The following is a 26,644-nucleotide window of genomic DNA, read 5'->3' as shown; positions in this document are numbered from 1 at the left end:
AATTCCATCTTTGATGGATGCCCCAGTTTAAGTGGAATATTGATAAATGACAGCCATCCAAGACAAAAATTTTGTGATGGTAAGAACAGAAGCTCACATTTGTCAAGTGTCCTCTGTATGTCACAAGAACCACACTAGAAACATTACATGCATCATCTCATTTAATTCACTCACCAGGCTTGCAATGTAGGGAATATTTACTACTCCCATTGTGGAGGTGAGGTATCTGCAGCTACAAGAGATTAATTAACTTTGTTAGGGTCACACAGAGAGTAAGTTGGTAGACCAAATTATTATTCTAGAAAGTCTGACTCAAGATCCCTTCTTCTTTTTTTTTTTTTTTTTTTTTTTTTTTTTTTTTAAGATTTTATTTATTTATTTGACAGAGAGAGACACAGAGAGAGAGGCAACACAAGCAGGAGGAGTGGGAGAGGGAGAAGCAGGCTTCCCGCTGAGCAGGGAGCCCGATGCGGGGCTCGATCCCAGGACCCTGGGATCATGACCTGAGCCGAAGGCAGACGCTTAACGACTGAGCCACCCAGGCGCCCCAAGATCCCTTCTTCTAAATCACAGTTCTATAATACTGTATTTTGGGACAGTTAAATATCAAAAAATAATTGTCATAAAAGGAATACATTAATAAAAATAGTTATTATTTATTGACATCCTACTGTGCACAATAGCATTTTGAATCATTATAAAGAAGGTAATAGCAGTAACCACATTTTTTAGGGGAAAAAAGGACACTTTGAGAGTTAACTGTGACATCAGTAGGATACATCAGGTCACAGAGTGAAGGTTGTTTGAGTTGAAAACCTATCTTAATCACTATGATAGGGTTATTAGAATAAAGGAAGTTACCAAAGAAAAGACCTTAAATGTCTTCAATTACTTCAGAAGATCATATCAAAGAAGAAATCAGTTTATATCCACAGATTTGAATAGAAGAATTAGAACCAGTGAGTAGCAGATAAAAAGAGAAAGATTTCTGCTAAGTTAAAGACAGTCTGAATGATTATTCACATTTAAAATGGAAATGGGCTACCACGTCAATGAGTGGATCACTGGCATTGGAAGGACTCATAGGAAGGAGGGTAAAGGATGCCCATGCAAAATAGGATCAAAGGTGAATACTAGGAGGTGCCAGCTGGCTGTTCATTGAAGGTTGTTTTGCCTCCTTCTCCAGCAAACACACCAGCTACATGGGAGCAGGAAACCAGACAGAAGTATCAGTATTCCTCCTTCTGGGCCTCTCAGATGATCCAGAACTGCAGCCTCTCCTCTTTAGCTTGTTCCTGTCCATGTATCTGGTCACTGTGCTGGGAAACCTGTTCGTCATCTTGGTTATTCTCTCTGACTCCCACCTCCACACCCCCATGTACTTCTTCCTCTCCAACCTGTCCTTTGTAGACATCTGCTTCACCTCCACCACCATCCCCAAGATGCTGCTGAACATCCGGGCACACAGCAAAGACATCTCCTATATAGGATGCATCACTCAGGTGTATTTTTTTACGGTTTTTGCTGGAATGGATGATTTCCTCTTGACGGTGATGGCCTATGACAGGTTTGTGGCCATCTGCCACCCCCTTCATTACACAGTCATCATGAACCCACACCTGTGTGTCCTCCTGGTTCTGATTTGTTGGCTCACCATTTTCTGGGTTTCCCTGATTCATATTCTACTGGTGGGGCAGCTGACCTTCTGTCCAGGCACGGAACTTCCACATTTCTTCTGTGAACTAGCTCAGATTCTCAAGGTGGCCTGCTCGGACACCTTCATCAATAACATATGCTTGTATGTTGCCACTGTCCTGCTGTGCATGTTTCCTTTCGCTGGGATCCTCTTCTCTTACTCTCAGATTGTCTCCTCCTTAATGAGGATGTCCTCCTCTGAGGGCAAGTACAAAGCATTTTCCACTTGTGGGTCTCATCTCTCTGTGGTTTCTTTGTTTTATGGCACAAGCCTGGGGGTCTACCTCACATCTGCTGTGACCCATTCTTCCCAGAGAAGCTCGGTTGCCTCAGTGATGTACACTGTGGTCATCCCCATGCTGAACCCCTTCATCTACAGCCTGAGGAACAAGGATGTGAAGGGAGCCCTGCAAAGGCTCCTCAGTAGAGTGGCCTCGTGTCCATGATGGGCCACTGGCCTCAGAACCAAGGGGACATTGCGGGCCGCAAAGGCAAATGTGAACTTAAATCTGTTTTTTTCTCCTGTAATAGACATGTTTGATTTATCCAATTCCCAAAGCATCCATGACTTCCCTTTTATTTGTTTTTGTATTAGTCTCTCCTCAACAACTCCCTCCATAGTCCTTTTTTACTTCTCTTCTCTATATGTTGTACAAAATTCCATGTTTGGCCAGCTTTCTTGCAGTCATTCTTAAGATTTCTAACTTTAGGCTTAAAGTACTTATCATATCAAGTGCTGCTGTGGTTGCCCCAAAAATTATCCTCTGAAACATTGATGTTCTTCGGGTGCCTGGGTGGCTCAGTCGTTAAGCATCTGCCTTCGGCTCAGGTCATGATCCCAGGGTCCTGGGATTGAGCCCCGCATCAGGCTCCCTGCTCTGCTGGAGGCCTGCTTCTCCCTCTCCCACTTCCCCTCCCCCTGCTTGTGTTCCTGCTCTTGCTGTGTCTCTCTCTGTCAAATAAATAAATAAAATCTTTAAAAATAAATAAATAAATAAATAAATAAAATAAATAAATAAAATAAAACACTGATGTTCTTCACCTTCATTTGTTTGTGTGCTTGTTTTCCCCACAAGATATAGAATGAAATCATACATGGTCACACCAAAGTGTTTACCATATCAGAACTGTGCCTGTTTGCTCCTTTACATGTTTGACTTTACATCATCTTGAAAAAATGTCCTGGAGACATTTTCTCTCATTCACCCCACTTCTCAAAAGAATAGAGTGAGATTGAGTTGGACTATAACCTGGCTAGCTGACATGGAGTTTCTATCCTACTTTTTTTTTTTAAGATTTTATTTATTTATTTGACAGAGAGAGACACAGCGAGAGAGAGAACACAAGCAGGGGGAGTGGGAGAAGGAGAAGCAGGCTTCCTGCTGAGCAGGGAGCCCGATGCAGGGGTTTGATCCCAGGACCCTGGGATCATGACCTGAGCTGAAGGCAGATGCTTAACGACTGAGCCACCCAGGTGCCCCTATCCTACTTTTTATATGAACGGTGATGTGATTTTCAACTTCAAAATAGGAATCTAGATTTCCATGATTATATTCATAGTAATACACTGCACAGGAAAACTGAAAGGTAGCTTCATTCTTTGTGATCCTTCCACCTGTTCTTCCTTTCTTAAATTTCCTTTTTTTACTTGACTTTTACTTCCCATATATGCAATTTTAAGATACACCCTCAAAGATCCTAAAATACGTAATAATGAATACAATAGAATAAGAGTTATTTTCTCACATGGTTTAATTTTTTTTCTGGAACTCTCTGGAGATGCCATCAGGAATGGTAGTTACACACATGTGGAACGTGTTCAGAACTTAGCTCATTTGAGAAGAATGTTGATAGAATTGAGTGTTCAGTGAAGGATGGAGTAGTCGATGCTATCCACATTTCTCCCACATTCCCTGGGATCCTCCTTACATGTCCACTGCATGACTGCCAATTGCCAGCCCCAGTCAGCACCAACTTTGCCCAACAGGTGGTGGCAAAAGTACCAGGGAATTATGCCCGCACAAAGACAACCCTTGATGGAGAGCTATGGGGTTTATCATGTCTTCCACCCACTGACTGGGATAATTCTGAGGTTTGTATTTTGTAGCATTTTCCAGAATTTCCCCACAGGATGAAAACTCTGCTCATTCCCTGTGGTAGCTAACTTAATATAAACTTAATTGGATGTATTTTTTCCCATGTGTCACTTCTCCTCTCTCTCACCCATGTTCCATATTCCTTGTTCCTTCCAAAAAATGCTTGCACATAAATCCTTGGCTCAGCGTCTGCTTCTCTGGGAATCTGAGATAAGACAAGTGGTAAAGCCTATAATGTATCAAGACAATATCATGAAAGGAGAAACTTTTGGAGAAAAAACAAAGGGAGTTAATTATTGGGAACATAGGTTTGTAAAATTACTCAAAATTAAAGTTTGTTAGACAGAAAAGACTTATTTGATGTGGCTTTGATTCACTTTGATTCCATTAAGTCTAATCCAATGTGAATTTATTTTCTGCCATGTACACATTGAGGAGGGAACCAAATGATTGCAATAGAGTGGTGAGCATAATATCGGTGTGTCATAGATCCTGTTGAAAACAAAGGTAAAAGTTTTCAACCCACCTTGAGGAATTTCAAAAAAAACTCTTTAAATTCTTATTTTTAAAAATATTTTTATTGGGGCATCTGGGTGGCTCACTTAAACATCTGCTTTCAGCTCAGGTCATGATCCCAGAGTCCCGGGATCAAACCCTGAATCAGGCTCTCTGCTTCCTCTTGTAAGGACCCTGATGATTACATTGAGCCAACCCAGAGAAATCAGGGTATATTTCCCATCTCAAGATCCTTAACTTAATATTACTTACCAAGTGGCTTTTGTCATCTAAAGTAACACATTCACAAAGTCTGGTGATTAGTACCTGGACATCTTTGGGAGGCTATTAATCAGCTTACCACGGGAGATGTGTGAGTTAGAATTTGCCAACAATTGGTTGATAAGGCCTTGAGCTGAGAATGTGGAGGGTCTGTCAAGCACTCCTTGCTGGTTTTCAGTAGGCATGATCATCTCATGATCCTGTCTCACATAAAGATGAGGTTGCACCAGACAGGTGAGCTTAGACATCAAGTGACAGAAGAGAATTCCCTGATTCATCTGAACATAACCAAGCAGAGGTTCAGCTGGACACTGGCACAACTAGACACGGGGACTCAAACACCATGAGGATTTCCTTTCAGGTTATCAGCTTTGTTTTCTCAAACTTGCCACTTTCAGATGGAAAGAGACACGGAGACCAGCAGCTCTCACAGCTGTACTATTTAAGAACTGGAATTACTTTGGTTACTCACGTGCCAAAAAAAAAAAAAAAAAAAGAATGAAAGAAAGAAGAAAGGAAGGCAGAAGAAGAAAGAAAGAAAGAGAAAAAGGAAAAGAAAAAAAAGGGGGGGGAAATCTCAGGGAATGATTCTGATCTGCACAAATAGGTTCTCTTTCCAGCTTGGGCCAATCAACTGTGGTCAGGAAACAATGTCATTAGCAACCCTTTTAGAACAACATTTATTGGGGTGCCTGGGTGGCTCAGTTGGTTAAGCGACTGCCTTCGGCTCAGGTCATGATCCTGGAGTCCGTGGATTGAGCCCCGTGTCGGGCTCTCTACTCAGCGGGAAGCCTGCTTCTCCCTCTCCCACTCCCCCTGCTTGTGTCCCCTCTCTTGCTCTCTCTCTCTCTCTCTCTGTCAAATGAATAAATAAAATATATTAAAAAAATAAAAATAAAAAATGCAGTACAGGGGAGACTTCCTGGCTCAACTGGTAGAGCATGCAACTCTTGATTCCAGGGTTGTGAGTCTGAGCCCCATGTTGGGTGTAGAGATTACTTAAAAATAAAATCTTATGGGTGCCTGGGTGGCTCAGTTGGTTAAGCGTCTGCCTTCGGCTCGGGTCATGATCCCAGGTCCTGGGATCGAGCCCTGCATCCGGCTCCCCACTCCGTGGGAAGCCTGCTTCTCCCTCTGCCTGACACTTCCCCTGCTTGTGCTCTCTCTCTCTCTCTGTCAAATAAATAAATAAAATTAAAAAAAAAAAATCCTGGGCGTCTGGGTGGCTCAGTCATTAAGCATCTGCCTTCGGCTTAGGTCATGATCCCAGGGTCCTGGGATCGAGCCCCGCATCGGGCTCCCTGCTCGGCTTCCCGCCTGCTTCTCCCTCTCCCACTCCCCCTGCTTGTGTTCTCTCTCTCGCTGTGTCTCTCTCTGTCAAATAAATAAATAAAATCTTAAAAAAAAAAAAAGTAGGATAGAAACTCCATGTCAGCTAGCCAGGTTATAGTCCAACTCAATCTCACTCTATTCTTTTGAGAAGTGGGGTGAATGAGAGAAAATGTCTCCAGGACATTTTTTCAAGATGATGTAAAGTCAAACATGTAAAGGAGCAAACAGGCACAGTTCTGATATGGTAAACACTTTGGTGTGACCATGTATGATTTCATTCTATATCTTGTGGGGAAAACAAGCACACAAACAAATGAAGGTGAATAAACCTTATTGAGTACACTCCCTTTGTGAAAAAGGTGAATGCACATCTAGGGGAGGAGTGCCCTGGACAGATGGTAAAGTTAATACAAAGACCCTGAGGTGGCAGTTTCCCTGGGGAGGATGTGGCTGGAGTGGAGAATGGGAGCATAATGCAAGAGGAGGACAGGTATCCACAGCGATCATGTGAGGCTTTCCCTGCCTTTGAAAGACTTTTGCTTTCATTTGTTCTGAGTTATGTGAGGAGTCATTGCAGGGTTTGGGGCAGACGCATGACACCATATGACTTAGGATTTCAAAGATCGGGCGCCTGGGTGGCTCAGTCGTTAAGCGTCTGCCTTCGGCTCGGGTCATGATCCCACGGTCCTGGGATCAAGTCCCACATCGGGCTCCCCGCTCGGCAGGAAGCCTGCTTCTCGCTCTCCCACTCCCCCTGCTTGTGTTCCTGCTCTCGCTATCTCTCTCTCTGTCAAATAAATAAATAAAATCTTTAAAAAAAAAAAAAAAAGATTTCAAAGATCATTCTAGCTGCTGGGTTGGGAATGGATTGCAGGGTGGGAGGATGCCTGCTTGGAGGCGACTGCACCAAACCAGGCGAAATACACATAGCTAGGGCCAGGGTGGCACTGTAGTGTGAGGGTTGAGAAGTGGTCCTTGGGGCTATGCTCAGAAGGTAGAGCCAAGAGGATTTGTTCTCGGTCAGGATGTGGGTGTGAGATAAAGAGAGGAGCCAAGATCGGCTCCAGGGTTTGGAGCCCGAACAACGAAAGAATGGAATTGTATCCACTGAGAAAGGGAGGGCTATGGTGGAGCAAATATGAAAGGAAAGTGGATATCAGAAGTTCAGGTTTTGAAAATCGAGAATGTCAAAATTGAGATATTGCAAATGGATAAATTTGATATTATTCCACTTATATGAGGTACCAAGAGTAGTCAAACTCACAGAGACAGAAACTAGAATGGTGGTTGTCAGGGGCTGGAAGAAGGGAGGAAATAGAAGGTTAGTGTTTAATGGGTACAAAGTTTCAATTTGGGAAGATGATGAAATTCTGGAGATGGATGGTGGTGAGGGTCGCCCAACAATGTGAATACACTCAATGCAAGTGTGTAGGAATGTGCACTTCAAAATTGCTCAAATGGTACATCTTACATCATATAAATCTAACCACAATACAAAACATTATGTAGCACAAAAGAAAAAAAATTGATATTTATTTTACATGATATTTTCAATATCATTATAAAATCATAGAGAATGGTTGGGATTTTTTAGATAAAATTTTTAATATGATTCCTCAACAGTTTAGACCAGGGTTTCTCAATCTCAACAATACGGACATTTTGGGTCTGTATTGTTTGTCATAGGAGGCTGTCCTGTATATTGTATGATGTTTAACAGCATCCCTGGGCTTTACCGACTAGATGCTAGCACCGTGTTGTGATAACCAGAAATTGCTCCAGAGGGGTCAAAATCAGCCCAGTGGAGAACACTGGAGTAAAACAATTCCATGAGTGCAGAAGTTGAGGTTGTTAGCTTTCAAAGAGATGGGATAATAGAGAAGCAACATTGGAAGATTAAACATCTTGGAAAGGGGTTGAGGGGCCTGACGCACACCTCATTGGCACCATTAACTTGGAGGTCAAATGTATTGGTCTGGCGATCATCAGTCTGCGTGGACAGTGGTATAAATCAACTACTTGTAAGAAGAGTGAGAGGTTCCTGTTGTGAGAGTCAGGAGTTAGACTAACCAATGCATGGCTGAATCCTACCCAAAACCTTCAGTTCTCATTATCTGGTCCCCACCAGATATATGTTCTCATTGGACACTATGCTATCCACCACATTGGCTACCACTGTAATTAAATAATTATTTGTATAATTATTTTATTAATGGCTGCCTCTTAAAAATCTCTACCTGAACTTTGAATCCCATCCTTTTCTAACTTTTGGGGGAATTTACACTTCATTTATCTTTTTTTATCCTGTATATTCTAATGTCTGCATGTAATGTTATAATTTCCAATAACATGGGAATGTTCCACATTCCCATTTATTTCAATAGAAATAAAACTCACTCATAAGCCCATACTCTTCTTTGGGCATTGCTCCAAACTTCGGGAGATTTGGTCTATACATGCTACTTCTGTTCCCACATTGTTCACTCTCTCTTTAACCAACTAATCTGGAAATCTTTCTACCTCCATCACAATTTCTCTCCCTGAGGTCTGCAGAGACCTCAGGTGCCCAGTTAATTCTAAGGAGGTATTTCCACTCTTCAAATGCTTGGTTTTTCAGGAGCAATGTCACTGACTGCATTCTGTTTCTTGAAATAGAGACCTTTCTCATGCATTTCATTTTTGTTACAATGGGATTCTGCAGGTCAAGTCTGCTGGGTTCTTTGTAACATTAACACATCCTTTAGGGAGAAACTCCTAACTTTGAAATTAAATCCTGTGTAGAAGAGGAGGCAAGAATTGGGGCAGTATCTTTTTTTTTTTAACCCCAAGAAAATAAGATGGTGCTTTTTTTTATTATTTATTATTTGTTATAGGGCAGTATCTTAAGGAACCCTGGAAGACTTCTTTGAAGGAAGATAAAGTTTTTTAATCTCCAGGAGCATGATCTTATTGACTGCACATGTTTGGATGTACCAAGTAAAGAAGGAATAAATGGAAGAAAAAAATTTGCCTCTCTGCATAGCTATTTTCAGGTAAGCAGGAGAGGGAGAAAGTTTCATTTCTATTATTCTCCTGATCTTAATTGTTTAAAAAGTACAATGACAATAGAACAATTTATTTAATGAGGTGCTCTGAGAATTCAGCCTTCAAGTTCCTGGAAACTCTGAATAAGCTCTGGGTGTCTCCAAGGCAGATCATGTTGGGCCTCCCAGAAATATGGGTGATGAATTCCCTGCCTGGATCATCTCCTTGAAGTTTCTGGGGGAAAGTCACTGTAGGAGAAAGAGCCAGGGCAACCAGGGGTTTCCCTGATGCCATCTGAAAGAGCCAGTGTATCCTAGTAAATGCTCAGGGTGGGGTCGGGTGGAGGGGATGTAAACAGTGGAGAAAAACTTTTATTAGTCCAGAGCATTAGGGACACAGACAAGAGCAGTGTTTCTCAAGTGTCTCCAAATCAGCTTGTTAGACATGCAAATTCTTTTTTTTTTTTTTTTAGTGTTCCATGATTCATTGTTTGTGCATAACACCCAGTGCTCCATGCAGAACGTGCCCTCCTTAATACCCATCACCAGGCTAACCCATTCTCCCACCCCCCTCCCCTCTAGAACCCTCAGTTTGTTTTTCAGAGTCCATCGTCTCTCATGGTTCATCTCCCCCTCCGATTTCCCCCCCTTCATTCTTTCCCTCCTGTTTTTTTTTTTCTTAACATATATTGCATTATTTGTTTCAGAAGTACAGATCTGTGATTCAACAGTCTTGCACAGTTCACAGCACTCACCATAGCACATACCCTCCCCAGTGTCTATCACCCAGTCACCCCATCCCTCCCACCCCAACCCCCATCCAGCAACCCTCAGTTTGTTTCCTGAGATTAAGAATTCCTCATATCAGGGCGCCTGGGTGGCTCAGTTGGTTAAGCGACTGCCTTCGGCTCAGGTCATGATCCTGGAGTCCCTGGATGGAGTCCCGCATCGGGCTCCCTGCTCGGCGGGGAGTCTGCTTCTCCCTCTGACCCTCCTCCCTCTCATGCTCTCTGTCTCTCATTCTCTCTGTCTCAAATAAATAAATAAATAAATAAATAAATAAATAAATAAATAAATAAATAAATAAATAAAAGAATTCCTCATATCAGTGAGGTCATATGATACATAGACATGCAAATTCTTGACCTTCATCCCAGATCTACTAAATCAGAAACTCCAGGGTCAGGCCCAACCATTTGCATTTAATAAGCCACCCAGGTGAATCTTATGCTAAAATTTGAAAACAATGGCCTGGGGATTTGTTGAAATGCTTGATGAAGGACGCACACAGGGCTGCATCTTCAAAGGTCTGAGGATTCTCCACCTCCAAAATCTTATCTACAAACAATGATACATTTGTCTTTTACTTTAACAATGCTTGTGTCCCCTCTCTTTTTTTCATCTTATGCAATTGTTTGAATTATGAGAATGCTATTAAAAGCCCATGGTTCGGGCACCTGGGTGGCTCAATCAGTTAAGCATCTGCCTTGGGCTCAGGTCATGATCCCAGAATCCTGGGATCGAGTCCCATATCAGGCTGCCTGCTCCGCGGGAAGCCTGCTTCTCCCTCTCCCACCCCACCTGCTTGTGTTCTCTCTGTCAACTATAAAAAATAAAAGCTCATGGTTCAAAGTAGCGACCCTTGCATGTTCATTAACTGTCATTTCTTGATGCATCCATGTTCAGTTGACCATTTCTCTCATTTAAAAATCATTATGGTTTATCATTTTAAAGATAAATCCTTATTTTTCTAATTCGAGAGCCAGCATCCCCTCCCTCCTGCCCACATACACACCACCACTTACAGCAATAGCTGTTAAAAATTATCAAATAATTTTCTTCCTATTGAATTTACTATCTTTTTTGTCAACCTAAAATTGTTAGGAGGCAATAATTAAGCAAAAGCATGTATTTGGGATCAAAGAATTGCAGTTTGGTTACACAGATTTTAGTAGCAACCCAAATAGTGTCTCACTACCAAGCAAAAGTCAGGGTTTTTTAAAGCAAAAGAAAATGCTTGCTGTTTACAAAGAATTCTGATTGGTGTTGATGGGCAGAAGCTAATCTTGGCTAAGGCTATCACTAAGCAAAAGTCTATTACTGTAACAAGTCACAGGTGTTCAGGTAATCTTTGGAATTTTTGCATTTTGGCCAAGTCATGGTTCTACCCGTGAGGAGGAGCATAAGGCCCATCTCCTTAACGGCCTCCCAGCTCCATTTGAAAACACCTTGACATAAATGACTCAACTGTATTTCAACTTTTACTTTTTGTTTTGATATTGTTAAAAAACAAGACAACAGGCCCAAAATGGAGTCACTTATGCCAAGCCTCATATAACCAAATAGAGATTTAATTAATCAGCTGTCGCAGCCAGAAATGGAATTTTAAAATAGCTGATCAAAATCACCTCATCAGCACTAGTTAGGTGACCTGCCTGGTGGGACCCCTGCCATCCCCTACAGGGAAAGTAACCCTGCAATAACCAACCTGCTCTTTTGCCTAGTACGTCTGCCTTGTTCCTACTCCTTTCTGCCTATAAAAGTCTTTCTTTTTTTTTTTTTTTTTTTTAAGATTTCATCCATTTATTTGACAGAGAGAGACACAGCGAGAGAGGGAACACAAGCAGGGGGAGTGGGAGAGGGAGAAGCAGGCCCCCCGCAGAGCAGGGAGCCCGATGTGGGGCTCGATCCCAGGACGCTGAGATCATGACCCGAGCTGAAGGCAGATGCTTAACGACTGAGCCACCCAGGCGCCCCAAAAGTCTTTCATTTTATATGGCTTCTTAGGGGTCCTTGGATGCTGCCCAATTCAGGTTAATCTGATACATTTATAAATATATATATATTTTAATATTTATATATTTTAATATGATTGCCAATGTAGCAATAATTAGCACCTCTATCCTGTTATATAATTATCATTTCTGTTTAGTGGTTGGAATAAGTTCTAATCTCTTAGCAAGTTTGATGATTATAATACAGGATTGCTTTCTATATTCACTATACTGTGTATTAGGTCTCTAGGACTTATTTACTACTCTTTGCAAGTTTGTACACAAACTTATATAACCTCTATCCTATCCCCTCATCACCTAGTCCCTGGTAACCACCATTTTTTTCTCTGTTTTTATGAGTTCGGTTCTTAAATTATTTTTATTTTTAGATTTTTAAGATTCAAGTATAATCAACATACAGTGTTATATTAGTTTCAGGTGTACAATAGAATGATTCAACAATTCTATACATTTCTCAGTGCTCATCAAGTATACTCTTAACTGTTGAATCACTATATTGTATACCTGAAACACTGTGTATTAGTTACACTGGAATTAAAAATGAAAGGATAAGAAAATAGAGACAATGCAAAAAAACAAAAACAAAACAAAACAAAAAACAACCAACCAAGATAAGTGTACTTTTAATCCCCTGTATCTATTTCACTCATTCCCTTACCCACCTCCCCTCTGGCAAACACTAGTTTGTTCTCTGTATTTAAAGAGTCTGTTTTCTTGTCTGTTTCTTTTCTTTGTTCATTTGTTTTGTTTCTTAAAGTTCACACGAGTGAAATCAAATGGTATTTGTCTTTCTCTGACTGACTTGCTTTACTTAACATTATACCTCTAGGTCCATCCATGTTGTTGCAAATCGCTGGATGTCTTTATTTCTCATGGATAATATTTCATTATATGTATATGCATACATTATATATATATATATATATATATATACTTCATCCTTTGACAGGCACTTAGGTTGTTACTGTGAATAATGCTGCAATGAACATGGGAGTGCAGATATCTCTTCAACATTCTTTGTTGTTTTAGAAGCCTACCATGTTTTTTTCTCACTTTTAGAATTTTAATGTGATTTAATAAAAAAATTGTCTATCTAACATCTATTAGAGGGTTTGCTATTTCAACCCAAATTGTTCTTTGAAAAACACACCTGCCGCTCTCTCAAGGCATTAGCCAGTGACCTTTTCTTCTTATGGTACCTCAGTTACCATTTATTTTTTTAAGATTTTATTTATCTAATTGAGAAGGAGAGAATGAGAGAGAGAGAGAAGGAGCAGAGGGAGAAGCAGACTCCCCGCCAAGCAGGGAGCCCAATGTGGGGCTCGATCCTGGGACTCCAGGATCATGACCTGAGCTGAAGTCAGAGGTTTAACTGACTGAGCCACCCAGGCACCCCTCTCATTTACCATTTAACTCTGGGATCTTACACGGTACTTGACCTAAGTCATTTAGTAAAGATTTGACTAATTAATTAGTGACACATCTAGATTCAAAGCCCCTACCAAACTGTTTCAGATCCACTTATCTGACACCCTCTTTACCTCTTCAGTATTTTTCCTAAGGACTACCAAAGTGCAGAATAGGGGTCATGGGGACTTCCCAGGATTTGTTGTTCAATGTCTTGGGACAGTGTTTCCTCAAATGTCTTGATTATTTGTCATGCTTTTTTTTTTTTTTAAGATTTTATTTACTTATTTGACAGAGAGAGACACAGTGAGAGCAGGATCACAAGCAGGGGGAGAGGGAGAGGGAGAAGCAGGCTTCCTGCGGAGCAGGGCACCCAATGCGGGGCTTGATCCCAGGACCCTGGGATCATGACCTGAGCCGAAGGCAGACGCTTAACGACTGAGCCACCCAGGCGCCCCTTGTCCTGCTTTTAAAAGTAGATTCTCAAGATCCATCAATTCTATGTCTAGGTATATGCCCCTGAAAATTGAAGGCAGAAACTCAAATAGATTCTCACCATTGTTCATACCAGGGTTAATCACAATAGCTAAAAGATGAAAACAGATGAATGGATTAACGGAATGGGATATATACTTACAATGAAATATTCATTCAACCTTAAAAAGGACTGAAACTCTGATACATGTTGCAACATGGTTGAATCTTGAAAACATTATGCTAAGTGAGATAAGCCAGACACAAAAAAGGTAAGCGCTGAATGATTCCACTTACGTGAGGTACCTAGAATAGACAAAGTCATAGAGACAGAAAATAGAACAGAGGTTTCCAAGGGCTGGGAATGGGGGAGGGGGAATGGGGAATTGTTGTTTAATGGGAACAGAGTTTCTATTGGGGATGATGATAAAGTTCTGGGGATAGATGGTGTGATGGTTGTATAATATTGTGAATGTTCTTAATGCTACAAATTGTACACTTAAAAATGCTTAAAATGGTAAATTTTGTTATATATATTATTGTGGACATGTATGTATATCCACAATAATATATATATATTATATATATTATATATATATCCACAATAAAAATATAAATAAAGTAATTTTTGTAATTGTTGTAATCTTTTTTCATAGTAGGTTCTCAGTCTCTTCCCCTGGAGATGTTGACTGGGTAAGTCTGGAATAAGGTGGGAAGCTATACATTAACAATAGCCCCAGCTGATACTTTTGATAAAGCTTACATTTTGAAACATTGCCCGAGGGCAACTGTTTCCAAAAGATTGTCCTAGAGACCAGCAAAATTTGGAACTTGTGAAAAATCCAAATTATCAGACCCAAACCCAGATCTACTGAGACAGAAACTTGGAGATGAAGCTCAGAAATCTGTTTAAACAAGTACTCAAGGTCATCTTTGAGATGACCTTAAAGTTTGAGAACCATTACCCTAGTTACTCCTGGGACCCTTCACTACTCAGCGAAGTGCCTAATGTGAATACTACAAGTCAGTTGTCCCCAAGAGAAGATCTAAGAAAGACTGGAGAGATTCTTCCAAGAGAAAAGGACCCAGGAGAGAGGAGTCACAACTGGCCCCGCTGTTACTCTCCCAGGGATAAGGAATTGGCAGGTCAGAGACCCTTTCTCCTGTGTGGTCCCTACCTTTGAGGAGTCAAACTGATCAGGGAATGGAAAATCCATTGATCAAGTTGTCTAACAAGCTTCAGAGGGGATTGAGTCCCCAGGGCCACAAAACCTGTAACACACCAACATATAGTCACCAAGGCCCGTGTACCACTCTCAAGATACTCATGCCTCCTCCAGGAGAAATCAGCCAGGCCCTGTATTACATGCCTGGCTCTGTATCCCTTCTCTTTTGGGAAACAAATCTTTCTTCATTGCCCTCCATGAGCGAACAAGATTCAGGGCAGTTGGCCCTGGTGGTGGAGCCCGCATTGCCAAGCATGTATAGTCTAGTAAGTGTTGTGGGGAAACAGGGAGAAGAGGTGGTTGGGTAGAAAGGGCATTGACTACTGTTAAGCATATGGCAGGGACACCCTATGATGTCTAAGCAGAAGGAGCTTTAGGGGCCAATTGCTTGGGAGGGTGAATGGCTATGCTATTTGTTCAAAGTTGCTGTTGTGAGTGAGCTTTTACTTTGATCTCATGTTATTTGGGTGGATGGTTGATGGAGATTATAAAGATGAGGAAGAAGAGGCTAAGCACCCAGTCCACTCTTGGATACCACAGCACCTTCTAGAACCACACTGTGTAGTGACAGTTACCAGTCGGAGGTGTACAAATGGATGCCCCCAGGTACTGATAGATTTTTAGGTCTTTTACCATAGAGTATTGATTTGCTTTCTCCTACCTGGCCCCAAAACTCTAGAGCCTCCATCTTCACTCAGCCTAGACAAATCCTTTCTGAATCCTTCTTTGCCACCTTCATTTGTTGGGGAACATCTTCTGTTTCTTCAAAAAGACCTGTCTTCCTTCCTCTTTCTTCACCCTTATCTGTGGTTCTTACAGAGATTTTCAAGAGTGAAGAGTTTGTGTTCCCTGGTATCTAGGGCCACAGTATATAAAAAGACAGGGGCAGGGTGGATAAGGGAGGAAAAGGGAAGTGCACAGTAAGGTCCAACAACCAGTCCCCTCTTGACATTCTACCTTTTTGCTCTGGGAACATTCTGGGAGACATTGAAACTCACATGTCCCTTTCTCATAGTTCCCCTTGATTGCACTTGGGAATCAGGTCTCATCCTTAAGTAAGGACATGGAGTCATTAGCAAGACACTGGAGTAATTTTTTCACCTCTTCTCACCTTTGTTCCTCTTCCCTAAGACAAGTGGCGTGGTCCCTTCAACATTAATGATGTGAGGATTCCCAACCCCATTCCCTTTGACACTAGTTTTGCCTGCTTTAAATGTATCTTTCACTCCAGGTGCCAGGGAAAATTGTGATATGGATCATGTTACTCCTTTGGTCACAGTCCCTAAATAGCCCCTATCCTTTATCCATTATTTTTTTCAAGGTTCCCAGAGATGTAGTCCCTGTTCATCTCTCCAACCTCATTCTTCACTGTTCCCATGTCCCACTTTGTGCTTCAGCAAATTGCTAAAGCACCCTGTCCCATGCTGCTTTTTGCTTACGGGGTCTTTTCCCTTGCTGCCTTCTGTACTAGGAAAGCCCATACTCAATCATCAACCTAGACAACTCCTTGCCCAGGGATCTCTTCCTCCAGGAGTGCCTCCCTGACTCCATCACTTCAGGCTGAATTTGGGATTCCTTTCTGTACTTCACTTTGCAGACTGCCTTTATCTTAGCATTTAATTCACTGAATTACAATGTCAGGCTTCTGCATCCATCACTACCCCTGGAAGGCGGGGTTCCTCAGGACAAAACAACATCATTAATCTTTGTATCCCCAATAGCTAACACTTAGTCTGTCCCAAAGAAGCCCTTGTTGCACTAGACACTAGAAACAGAAGACAAACATGTATTTGGTGCATAAATAAAGGAGAAAGTATAGATGACAAATGGTCGTATCCTCCACCTCTAATTTCTAATCTCTGGCCCTAAGATAAAATGTTTCTAATGTGTGGGAAACTCTTTCTTAAGATGAATGCTATTCCTATTTTATGACCCATATGAATCACAATACAGCACCTGTAAGAAATGAAATTGTTTTCCTAGATTCTAATGCAGTTGATGTTGTTAACACACGCAGCATACTCCAGGAAATACCCAGAATTGTGGGCATTTCCTGTGCACTTCTGATAGTCTGCTCAGCAAAACAGATTGGAATGCAAGAGAGTAAGCCACACTTATTAGAATTCAAGGGAATCTTTTACAAACTATCATACTTTAAAGATGAGTCATGACCATTTGCTTAGAATACCTCTCACCAGAAGCCAGCAGAGATGATTGCAAACTGCTCACCCCACCAAGGGTCAGAACAAAGATGTTATTCACAGTTAAACAATTTGCCTCTGGTATAATCATTTTTATCATTCCAGAGACACTATCTGCTTTGGGTTTTTTGTGGGTTTTCTTTTTTTTTGAGATAAAATTGGCATGTAACAGGGATGCCTGGGTGGCTCAGTCTGCCTTCGGCTCGGGTCATGATCTCAGGGTCCTGGGATCGAGCCCCGCATTGGGCTCCCTGCTCAGTGGGGAGCCTGCTTCTCCCTCTCCCTCTGCTTGTGCTCTCTCTGTCAAATAAATAAAATCTTTTTAAAAAAATTGGCATATGGGCGCCTGGGTGGCTCAGTTGGTTAAGCGACTGCCTTCGGCTCAGGTCATGATCCTGGAGTCCCGGGATCAAGTCCCGCATCGGGCTCCCTGCTCAGCAGGGAGTCTGCTTCTCCCTCTGACCCTTCCCCCTCTCATGCTCTCTATCTCATTCTCTCTCTCAAATAAATAAATAAAATCTTTTAAAAAAATTGGCATATAACATTATATTGGTTTCAGGTGTACAACATAATGATTCAATATATTGCACATACAGAGATCCCTGAGTGGCTCAGTCGGTTAAGCGTCTGCCTTCGGCTCAGGTCATGATCCCAAGTGGCTTGGAATCAAGCCTCACATCAGGCTCCCTGCTCGGTGGGGAGCCTGCTTCTCTCTCTCCCTCTGCCGTTCCCCCTGCCTATGCTCAATTTCTCTCTTTCTCTCTGTCAAATAAATAAATAAAATCTCTCTCTATATATACATATATGTACATATATATATAGCACATATAATATTTGACATATTATTACCACAATAAGTCTAGTTAACATCTGCCACTACACAGTTACAAAACATTTTTTTCTTGTGGAAAACTTTTTTTTTTAAGATTTTATTTATTTATTTATTTATTTATTTATTTGACAGAGCAGGAACACAAGCAGGGGGAGCTGTAGGTAGAGAGAGAGAGAAAAGCAGGCTCCCCACTGAGCAAGGAGCCCAACACAGGGTTCAATCCCAGGACCCTGGGATTGTGACCTGAGCCAAAGGCAGACGCTTAACTGACTGAACCACCCAGGTGTCCCTTCCCCAATATTTAAAAAGCACCATTGAGGATGACTCAAAATTCTGCTTGTGACCTTTGTAGTATTTTATCTTATGGTACCTAAATGGTTGAAACCTTGATATCTACGTTTTCATTGGACATTTTCACCAATTCTTAACTTCACAGATGAAGGCTATTTTGTCAAGCAACAAATGTCCAGGAAGCATCTGGCCCTGGCCCTGCAGGATGTTGATCACTCCTGGTACACTAAGCGTTAAGAATTTGTTCATGTGGTTTATTATTTGGTAAAAACATTTTCTTTTTCTTCCTTTCTTTTTTCTTAAGGAGTAAACCTACATTCTACTCATCCTGAAATAGCCTATCCAGATATTTGAGATACTCTCAAATTTTCTCACCTCTGAGACATAGTTATCTCACCCTTTTTTTGGGGTCCCAGATAAGGCAGATAATCCACATGAAGTTACTGAGGTTCACCAGACCTCTTGTTCCACATTTGTGTTAGAGTGAGTTTGGACCATTTTATCGCTAAGGTCCAAAGTGCTTCTTAACTTTTTAGATTTGATGATTCTAAATAAAGAGGATAAATGAGTGTCCCAGAGGCCGATGGACAGGGGTTGATCAACATTATTAAATGTTGCATGTAATGAATAACAGAATGTAGAATTCCTAAATTTTGTAATGTTAAGGCTTTTATGCCCAGTGCTTCACTTCAGGAAATAAAAATAACAGAGAGACTCTAGAATCTATCCAGTGCCCATTTCATGTTCATTTCCTGCTTCAGTCATCTAGCTGATGAGTTGGCAACATGGAACCAAGAAATCAAACAAGTGTTTCAGAATTTTTACTCCTGGGATTTTCCCAAGACTCAGTGTATCAACCCCTTCTCTTTGGTCTGTTCCTGTCCATGTACCTGGTCACTGTGCTCGGGAACCTGCTCATCATCCTGGCCATCAGCTCTGACTCCCACCTCCACAGCCCCATGTACTTCTTCCTCTCCAACTTGTCCTTTGCTGACATCAGTTTCATCTCCACCACAGTCCCTAAGATGCTGGTGAACATCCAAACACAGAGCAAATCCATCACCTATGCAGAGTGTATCACCCAAATGTATTTTTTTATGGTTTTTGGCGGTATGGACACTTTTCTCCTCACTGTGATGGCCTATGACCGGTTTGTGGCCATCTGTCACCCCTTGCGCTACCCAGTCATCATGAACCCACAGCTCTGTGGCCTCCTGGTTCTCATGTCCTGGTTCATCAGCTTGTCATACTCCCTGATCCAAAGTCTGTTGATGTTACGGCTGTCCTTCTGCACCAACTGGGTAATTCCACACTTTTACTGTGAACTTGCCAAGGCCCTCACACTTGCCTGCTCAGACACATTGGTCAATCATATCCTGCTATATATGGTAACTAGCCTTCTTGGCATTGTTCCCTTCTCCGGGATCCTTTTCTCCTATGCCCGTATTGCCTCCTCAATCCTGAGAATCCCATCAGCTAATGGGAAGTATAAGGCATTTTCTACCTGTGCATCTCACCTGTCTGTGGTTTCTTTATTCTATGGGACAGGGCTTGGTGTGTATCTCAGTTCTGAAGCATCTTCCTGGGGGGGCATGATCACCTCGGTGATGTACACCATGGTCACCCCAATGCTGAACCCCTTCATCTACAGCCTACGGAACAGGGACATCAAGAGGGCTCTACAAAACGTTTTGGGGAGAACACTCTATGTTCAGTGATAGGAATGCTAGTCCTGGGTTTTTGAACTGACAGGAATAGCAGCAATTGGCTAAAGAAATCCTGCCTCTTAATCACATTGAGTTTTGCTTCTCACCAGTCCTTCATAAGTGACTTTGCTCAGAATTGCCTTGCAAGTACTTTTTCTTATGTACTTTAACTTCTTATGTTGACTGCTCTGTTATCCTCAGTTACTACTCTCCACATCACCTCCTTTTACTTTCCTATTACTGCATCTCAACTTGGATTTCTAGTGCTGCGGCCACTTTAAGTACCAATTCAGAATAGTTGCATGAAGATTATGAAATAGTGCATTTTATCAATAACCATTGCTAGCTCCTATTCACAAAGCACCTTTGGTGCGCCAGGCTACAGTAGGTATCTGGAACACAGCAGTGAAGAGGAAAAAAATAGACAAAAATCTTTGCCCTCATAGAGCATAAATCCAGGATCCCAGTTTCTCTGATCACGTTTTATGTCCAAACACAATATATACACTGATGGATAAATTATTTATTTGGTTATTAGCAAGGTTGAACTTTTCTCCATATGTTTATTGAGTGCATTTCCAAACATCTCTGAGTTTGGGTTTCCAGATTTCTTAAACTTTTCAATGGGGGCCTCCCTGCTGCCCCCAGGGAGGCATTGAATGAATGAATGCTCCCATTCCTCTTCTCCATTTCCTTGAATTTTCCCATTCCTGAGCTCAGTGTTGGGTTTGTAATTCAAAGAATATTGCGGACCATTTCAACTACCTTGGAAATGTCTTTAAAATTTTCTCAAATAAATTGTATTAGTAACAAGGTGTCCCACATTGAGTTTCTTGCAATGCAGACTCTTAGACAATGATTAACATGCAGGATGTTTACCAGGCAGTGTTCCTGGAATCAACACTTGGGGAAGGGCAGATGTGTAGTAAGGAATTTGGCCTCACGTAAAGAGAGATATGGCCTTTGTCCCAGCTCCCAGCAGGTAACATTTAAACATTTGAAATTTCCCCTAGTGATAGGAGTGATTGATTATTCATGGAGGGCCTCATGGACCACACTTGATAGTTTATGTTCATGAAATGACTCAGGATGGGGGTTGGCCATGCCAAAAAGACCAGCCATGTGATTAAAGGGTTAGAGCTTTGGGCAAAGTGATATCAGCCCAACCTCAGGAGGGAGACTAAAACCTGAGTTCAACCATGCAGACCATAATTCAACTAGTCATATCTATGTAATGAAGCCTCAATAAAAGTTCTGGACACTGGAGCTCAGGTGAGCTACCTGGCTGGTAACAGTCTTTGAGTAGTGTCAGGTAAAGGTAATGGGTCTGGATTCCAAGGCAAGAGGACAAGAAGCTTCACATATGGGATGTTCCAGACCTTGCATTATGTGTGTCTTCTTTTGGCTGAATCTAATTTGTATTGTTTTGCTATAATAAAACTGCAACCATAGTACACTGCTTCTTAAGTTCTGTGAGTCATTCTAGTGCATTATCAAGGCAGTCCTCTCAGTTTGAATCATTCTAGCAAATTATCAAATGTGAAAAAGTTCCCAAATTTGTATCCAACTGGTCTGATGTGAGAGTGGACCTAGGGGCCCCTGAACTTGTGGCTGGTGTCAGAAAAAGTCAAGCCAAGCTAAAGTCCATCAAAGACCTCCAAAAACCAGCAGGGAGCTCTGGAGCTAAGATGATCTCTTAGAGTTGGCTGGAATTAGGGCAAAAGGTACAAACATTTACATCCCCACATCAAACAGTTATCGGATGTGGGCTGCCCCAGGAAGGAGGCATGACCTTGCTGAGGCAGATCCCTATAGGGGTTGATTGCCGAGGGTTGAGAAACACCCAACATTTGAAACAACATGTCCCTTATTCCTGACAGGAGATCTTTTTTTTTAATTGTGGGGAAATAACATAAAATTTACCACCTTAACCATTTTTAAGTGTATAGATCAGTGGTATTAAGTACATTCACAACCATCACTACCATACATCTCTAGAACTTTTCCACCTTCCCAAACTGAAACTCTGTCCCATTAAACACTAATCCCATCTTTCCCTCTCCCAGCTTCTGGCTCCCACCATTCTACTCTCTGTCTCTGTGAAATTGACTATTGTAGGCATCTTATATAAGTAGAAGTATACAGTATTTGTCCCTTTGTGTCTGGTTATGTAATATGATTGAGGAGAAATTAGATGGAATAGGAAAAACAATCATCAGGAAAATTGGGATCACCTCTGCTCTGGTGGTTCCTCTCCCATCTACTCCTTGGGAATCATATATCCCAGTTTTCCTAGGGAAGTCCCAGGAGACTTGATAACTGTTTATTCAAACTCAATATTAATACAGTCCCCTTTCAGTTTCAAAAGGAAATTAAATATCCTACTTGCTCAAAAACCTGATCAAGATGGGGCGTCGGGGTGGCTCAGTTGGTTGAGCATCTGACTCTTGATCTCAGCTCTGGTCTTGAGCTTAGAGTCATGGGTTCAAACCCTGTGTTGGGCTCTGCGCTGGTTGTGGAGCCTACTTAAAAATATATACATATATCTGACCAAGCTCATTAAATATTTGATGTTTTGGTCCTTAATGTAGGATTTAGATCCTCCTAACAAATAGGGGAGGAAATCATAGGAAAATAACAAGAAAGAGAGAGCTGTGATTATTTTGCAATGATAGAAACAAGACTGCTCATGACCAAGAGTCTTAGGCAATGCATAAAGAAAGTGAGAGCGGTATACAGATATATGCATAATCCTGCAGGGACTATGATTTAAGTGGGGAGTCCAAAATAATCTCCCAATTCCATTAGAGCTATGCTAACAGGAATAATCATGTAAGCAAAAAGCAGAGATCCATATAGGTACATATAGGTACATAGACATAGGTACATATAGGTACATGGTATACCATGTGGCTGCAGATTCAGAATTTCTTGTGCATATTTGATTTGCTGCATTTTCCAGTTCTATGAACCAAAAGGGATAAGACAGATGCTGAGATTAGGCTGTTCTGCTGATCATCCCCCACAGTGCCCTCTTGATGTCCCTGTTCCTCAGGCTGTAGATGAAGGGATTCAACATCACTGAGGCCACTGCACCCTTCCCGGGGGAGGGGGAGATGGAGGAACTGAGGTACACTCCAAGACCTGTTCTGTAAAACAAGCAAACAACCAACAGGTGAGAGCCACAAGTAGAAAAGCCTTTGTCAGCAATGTCCACAATAGCCAAACTGTGGAAAGAGCCAAGATGCCCATCGACAGATGACTGGATAAAGAAGATGTGGTATATATATACAATGGAATATTATGCAGCCATCAAAAGGAATGAGATCTTGCCATTTGCAATGACGTGGATGGAACTGGAGGGTATTATGTTGAGTGAAATAAGTCAAACAGAGAAAGACATGTATCATATGATCTCACTGATATGAGGAATTCTTAATCACAGGAAACAAACTGAGTGTTGCTGGAGTGGGGGGTGGGGTGGGAGGGATGGGGTGACTGGGTGATAGACACTGGGGAGGGTATGTGCTCTGGTAAGCGCTGTGAATTGTGCAAGACTGTTGAATCTCAGATCTGTACCTCTGAAACAAATAATGCAATATATGTTAAGAAAAAAAAAGAAGAAGAAGAAGGTAGCGGAGGGGAAGAATGAAGCGGGGGAAATCGGAGGGGTGGACGAACCATGAGAGACGATGGACTCTGAAAAACAAACTGAGGGTTCTAGAGGGGAGGGGGGTGGGAGGATGGGTTAGCCTGGTGGTGGGTATTGAGGAGGGCACATTCTGCATGGAGCACTGGGTGTTATGCACAAACAATGAATCATGGAACACTTCATCTAGAACTAATGATGTAATGTATGGGGATTAACATAAGAATAAAAAAAATTTTTTTTAATTTAAAAAAATTAAAAAAAAAAAAAGGCTTTGTACTTCCCACCTGTGGATGGGACTCTCAGAATGGAGGAAACAATTCTGGTATAAGAGCAAAGGATCCCTGAGAGTGGAACACCACCAAAAATGGCACCAATAAAATACATCAGCATAGTGTTGATGGAGGTATCAGAGCAGGCAAGGTGGAGAAGTTGAGGTGCATCACAAAAGAAATGATGAATTTCCACATTTGTGCAGAAGGTAAGTTGTGACACCATCAAACAGTGAATCTGAGATTCCAAAAGGCTGCTAAAAAATGACACCAGGACCAACAAGCCACAGAGGCATGGGTTCATGATGACTGGGTAGTTCAGGGGGTGACAAATGGCCACAAACCGGTCATAGGCCATCACAGCCAGGAGTAGATTGTCCAAACACCCAAATAGGAAAAAAAAGGACATCTGAGTTAGGCAGCCTGCATAGGTGATAGATTTGCCATGTGTTTGAATGTTCTCCAGCATCTTGGGGATTGTAGTGGTGCTGAAACCAATATCAGCCAAGGACAGGTTGGAGAGGAAGAAGTACATGGGGGCGTGGAGGTGGTAGTTAGAACTGACAGCCAGGATGATGAGCAGGTTCCCGAGCACAGTGACCAGATATATGGACAGAAACAGCCCAAAGAGAAGGGGCTGCAGTTCTGGATCATCTGGAGGAACTCCATCCAGGAGGAGGAACCCTGAGACAGCTGCTAGATTCTGTGGTTCCATGCAAGTGGGACATCTCTTGAAAAAGAAAAGAACATTGAATAAACAAAACAAGTGTAGAGACACCCAGCTAAGTGTGCATATTCTGATTCAAGCAATTCACAAGTAAAGTAGTCACACTTACGGAGCATACATCCCATCACCTTCAGCAACATTCCTCAATTGTAAACTCTTCTTGGAACTCTTTCCTTATTGGTGTCTGGGCTATTCACCTGTTTCTATATATGCCCACTATGAAGACATTGAGCCAAAGAATGTTAGAGAAACATATAAATATATAAACATAGAAATAGTTAGTTATACTTGCTCCAGAACTCATATTTGTTGCCAGTAAAAACTGAAGAGTTTTCTTGCTTTCCCTGCATGATCCCATTCCCCTACACTTCGGTTGTCCAAAGGCAAACACTGTCATGAATGTGGTAGATATATTTTCCTTTCAATGTTTCCATAATATTAGTATTGATTTATGTATTCATAAATAGGTTTTTTAAAAGTTTACTTAATACTATAATAATGCACATGTTGTTTCCTGAGTTCTCACTTACCACAGTAATGTATTTTGAGTGTCTGTGAAGTATACACATCTATTTCAAGCACTTCAAATGAGGCATAGTATTACCTGAAAGATAAACTTTATTTTATTTTTAATTTCTTTTTTTATTACTATGTTCAGTTAGTCAACATATAGCACATCATTAGTTTTTGATGTAGTGTTCAATGATTCATTAGTTGCGTATAACACCCAGTGCTCATCACAACACATGCCCTCCTTGATACCCATCACCCGGCTACCCCATCTCCCCACCCCCCTCCCTTCTGAAACCTTCAGTTTGTTTCCCAGAGTCCAAAGTCTCTCATGGTTTACCTCCCTCTCTGATTTCTTCCCATTCAATTTTCCCTCCCTTTCTCTGTTGTCCTCCGCACTATTTCTTATGTTCTTATTACAGTATTCCCTTCTTGTTTTTTAAAGATTTTATTTATTTATTTCAAGAGACACAGAGAGAGAGAGAGAGAGAGAGTGCAAGCAGGAGGAGGGGCAGAGGTAAAGGGAGAAAGAGAATTTTAAGCAGGCTTCACATTGAGCTCAGAGCCCGATGTGGGGCCCCATCTCAGGACCCTGAGATCATGACCTGAGCCAAAATCAAGAGTTGGACACTTAACCGGCCGAGCCATTCAGGCACCCTTATTACAATATTCCTAATAAAATTCTTGTGCCCACCTCCATATTACACAAATGAGAATTTCTATAATATATCAGCATAAAAGATGATAGAATTGTAAAAATCAATGTATGTACAATTTTACTATTAATTATCTACATTTATTTTCCTAATAGAAAGTGAGGACAAAATCAACTTCATGCTTTTATTGTCAAGGTATAGAATCAGAAAGATCCCTGGAGTCTGTGTTGCAATGGTCTTTCCATGATAGATCCACATGAAAATTCCTATCTTGTATAAGGAATAATATTTTCATATCACAGATTTCCAAAATAGGTTGCAAAATGCATTACTATTCATAGAAAATCCTATGATCTATAATATTCATGTAGTAAAGGCCCCTGTAAACCACTTACCCCATTTCTTAATTCACAGATGAACTCACAAAATCCCAAGAGAAGGAATTGGTGGTCCTGTTTCTGTTTACTCATCTGGAACTAAAGCATGTTTGAAAAGAAAGCAATCATTCCATACTGGTGGAGTGCACAGAGCCCTGGGATGGGAATCAGACTAAAGTATATGTCAACATCTCAACCTCTCTGTCCTGGTATCCCCTATCTAGAAATGGGGAGAACAGCATCCATTTTCAAGATACATGTGGCACCTAAAAGAGGTTTGCACCCAATAAATATTCAGTCATGGTTTGTAAATCAGAATTTGCATTATTATTGGGGTGGTGGGTTTATGGATGAAATCCAATCCTAAGAAAGGTTTAGTGACTTTTACTGTATTATATGTCAGAGAGGTAGAAGCCTATCATGTCCCAGGAAATTCACTCAAGAATGGGTAGAAATTGGGGTGCCTGGGTGACTCCATTGGTTAAGCATCCAACTCTTGATTTCGGTTCAGGTTCTGATCTCAGTATTGTGGGATCAAGTCTGCCCCCAACCACCTCTCCCTCTCTAAAAAGAAAAAGAAAAAGAATGGGTGGAAATC

General features: G+C 41.5%; 3 protein-coding genes across 3 annotated transcripts; 2 read left to right on the top strand and 1 right to left on the bottom strand.

Annotated features, from left to right (window-relative positions):
• The first annotated feature begins 1,202 nt into the window (after positions 1–1,202).
• LOC123841801 (olfactory receptor 7D4-like) lies at positions 1,203–2,141 on the top strand. The gene has a single exon (XM_045871302.2). The coding sequence runs from the start codon at positions 1,203–1,205 to the stop codon at positions 2,139–2,141; it is 939 nt and encodes a 312-aa protein (XP_045727258.2).
• Positions 2,142–18,934: 16,793 nt separating this feature from the next.
• Positions 18,935–19,867, top strand: LOC123841130 (olfactory receptor 7D4-like). Its single transcript, XM_045870805.1, has one exon. It carries the CDS (start codon positions 18,935–18,937, stop codon positions 19,865–19,867), a length of 933 nt encoding a protein of 310 aa, XP_045726761.1.
• A 2,986-nt stretch (positions 19,868–22,853) lies between these two features.
• LOC123841364 (putative gustatory receptor clone PTE01) lies at positions 22,854–24,548 on the bottom strand. The gene is made up of 2 exons (XM_064571787.1): positions 23,776–24,548; positions 22,854–23,052 (listed from the first exon to the last, which is right to left on the bottom strand). The coding sequence occupies exons 1-2, from the start codon at positions 24,489–24,491 to the stop codon at positions 22,854–22,856; spliced, it is 915 nt and encodes a 304-aa protein (XP_064427857.1). The 5' UTR covers positions 24,492–24,548.
• Positions 24,549–26,644: the final 2,096 nt, after the last annotated feature.

Source organism: Mirounga angustirostris, unplaced genomic scaffold (genome assembly GCF_029215605.1).
Source record: "Mirounga angustirostris isolate CCGP_5_RB_7025 unplaced genomic scaffold, mMirAng1.0.hap1 SCAF_1, whole genome shotgun sequence".
In the NCBI taxonomy this organism is placed as follows: Eukaryota; Metazoa; Chordata; class Mammalia; order Carnivora; family Phocidae; genus Mirounga; species Mirounga angustirostris.
Note: the sequence above shows the minus strand (reverse complement) of the source record. Positions and strands in the feature narration are given on the sequence as shown.

What these genes read in the sequence shown, in the direction of transcription:
- LOC123841130 (XM_045870805.1), top strand. Translation starts at nt 18,935, where the DNA reads ATGGAACCAAGAAATCAAACAAGTGTTTCAGAATTTTTACTCCTGGGA.
- LOC123841801 (XM_045871302.2), top strand. Translation starts at nt 1,203, where the DNA reads ATGGGAGCAGGAAACCAGACAGAAGTATCAGTATTCCTCCTTCTGGGC.
- LOC123841364 (XM_064571787.1), bottom strand. Translation starts at nt 24,491, where the DNA reads ATGGAACCACAGAATCTAGCAGCTGTCTCAGGGTTCCTCCTCCTGGAT. An exon ending in ACAGGTGGGAAGTACAAAGC is followed by an intron (nt 23,053 to 23,775) that starts CTTTTTTTTTTT and finishes TGCTGACAAAGG; the next exon opens with CTTTTCTACTTGTGGCTCTC.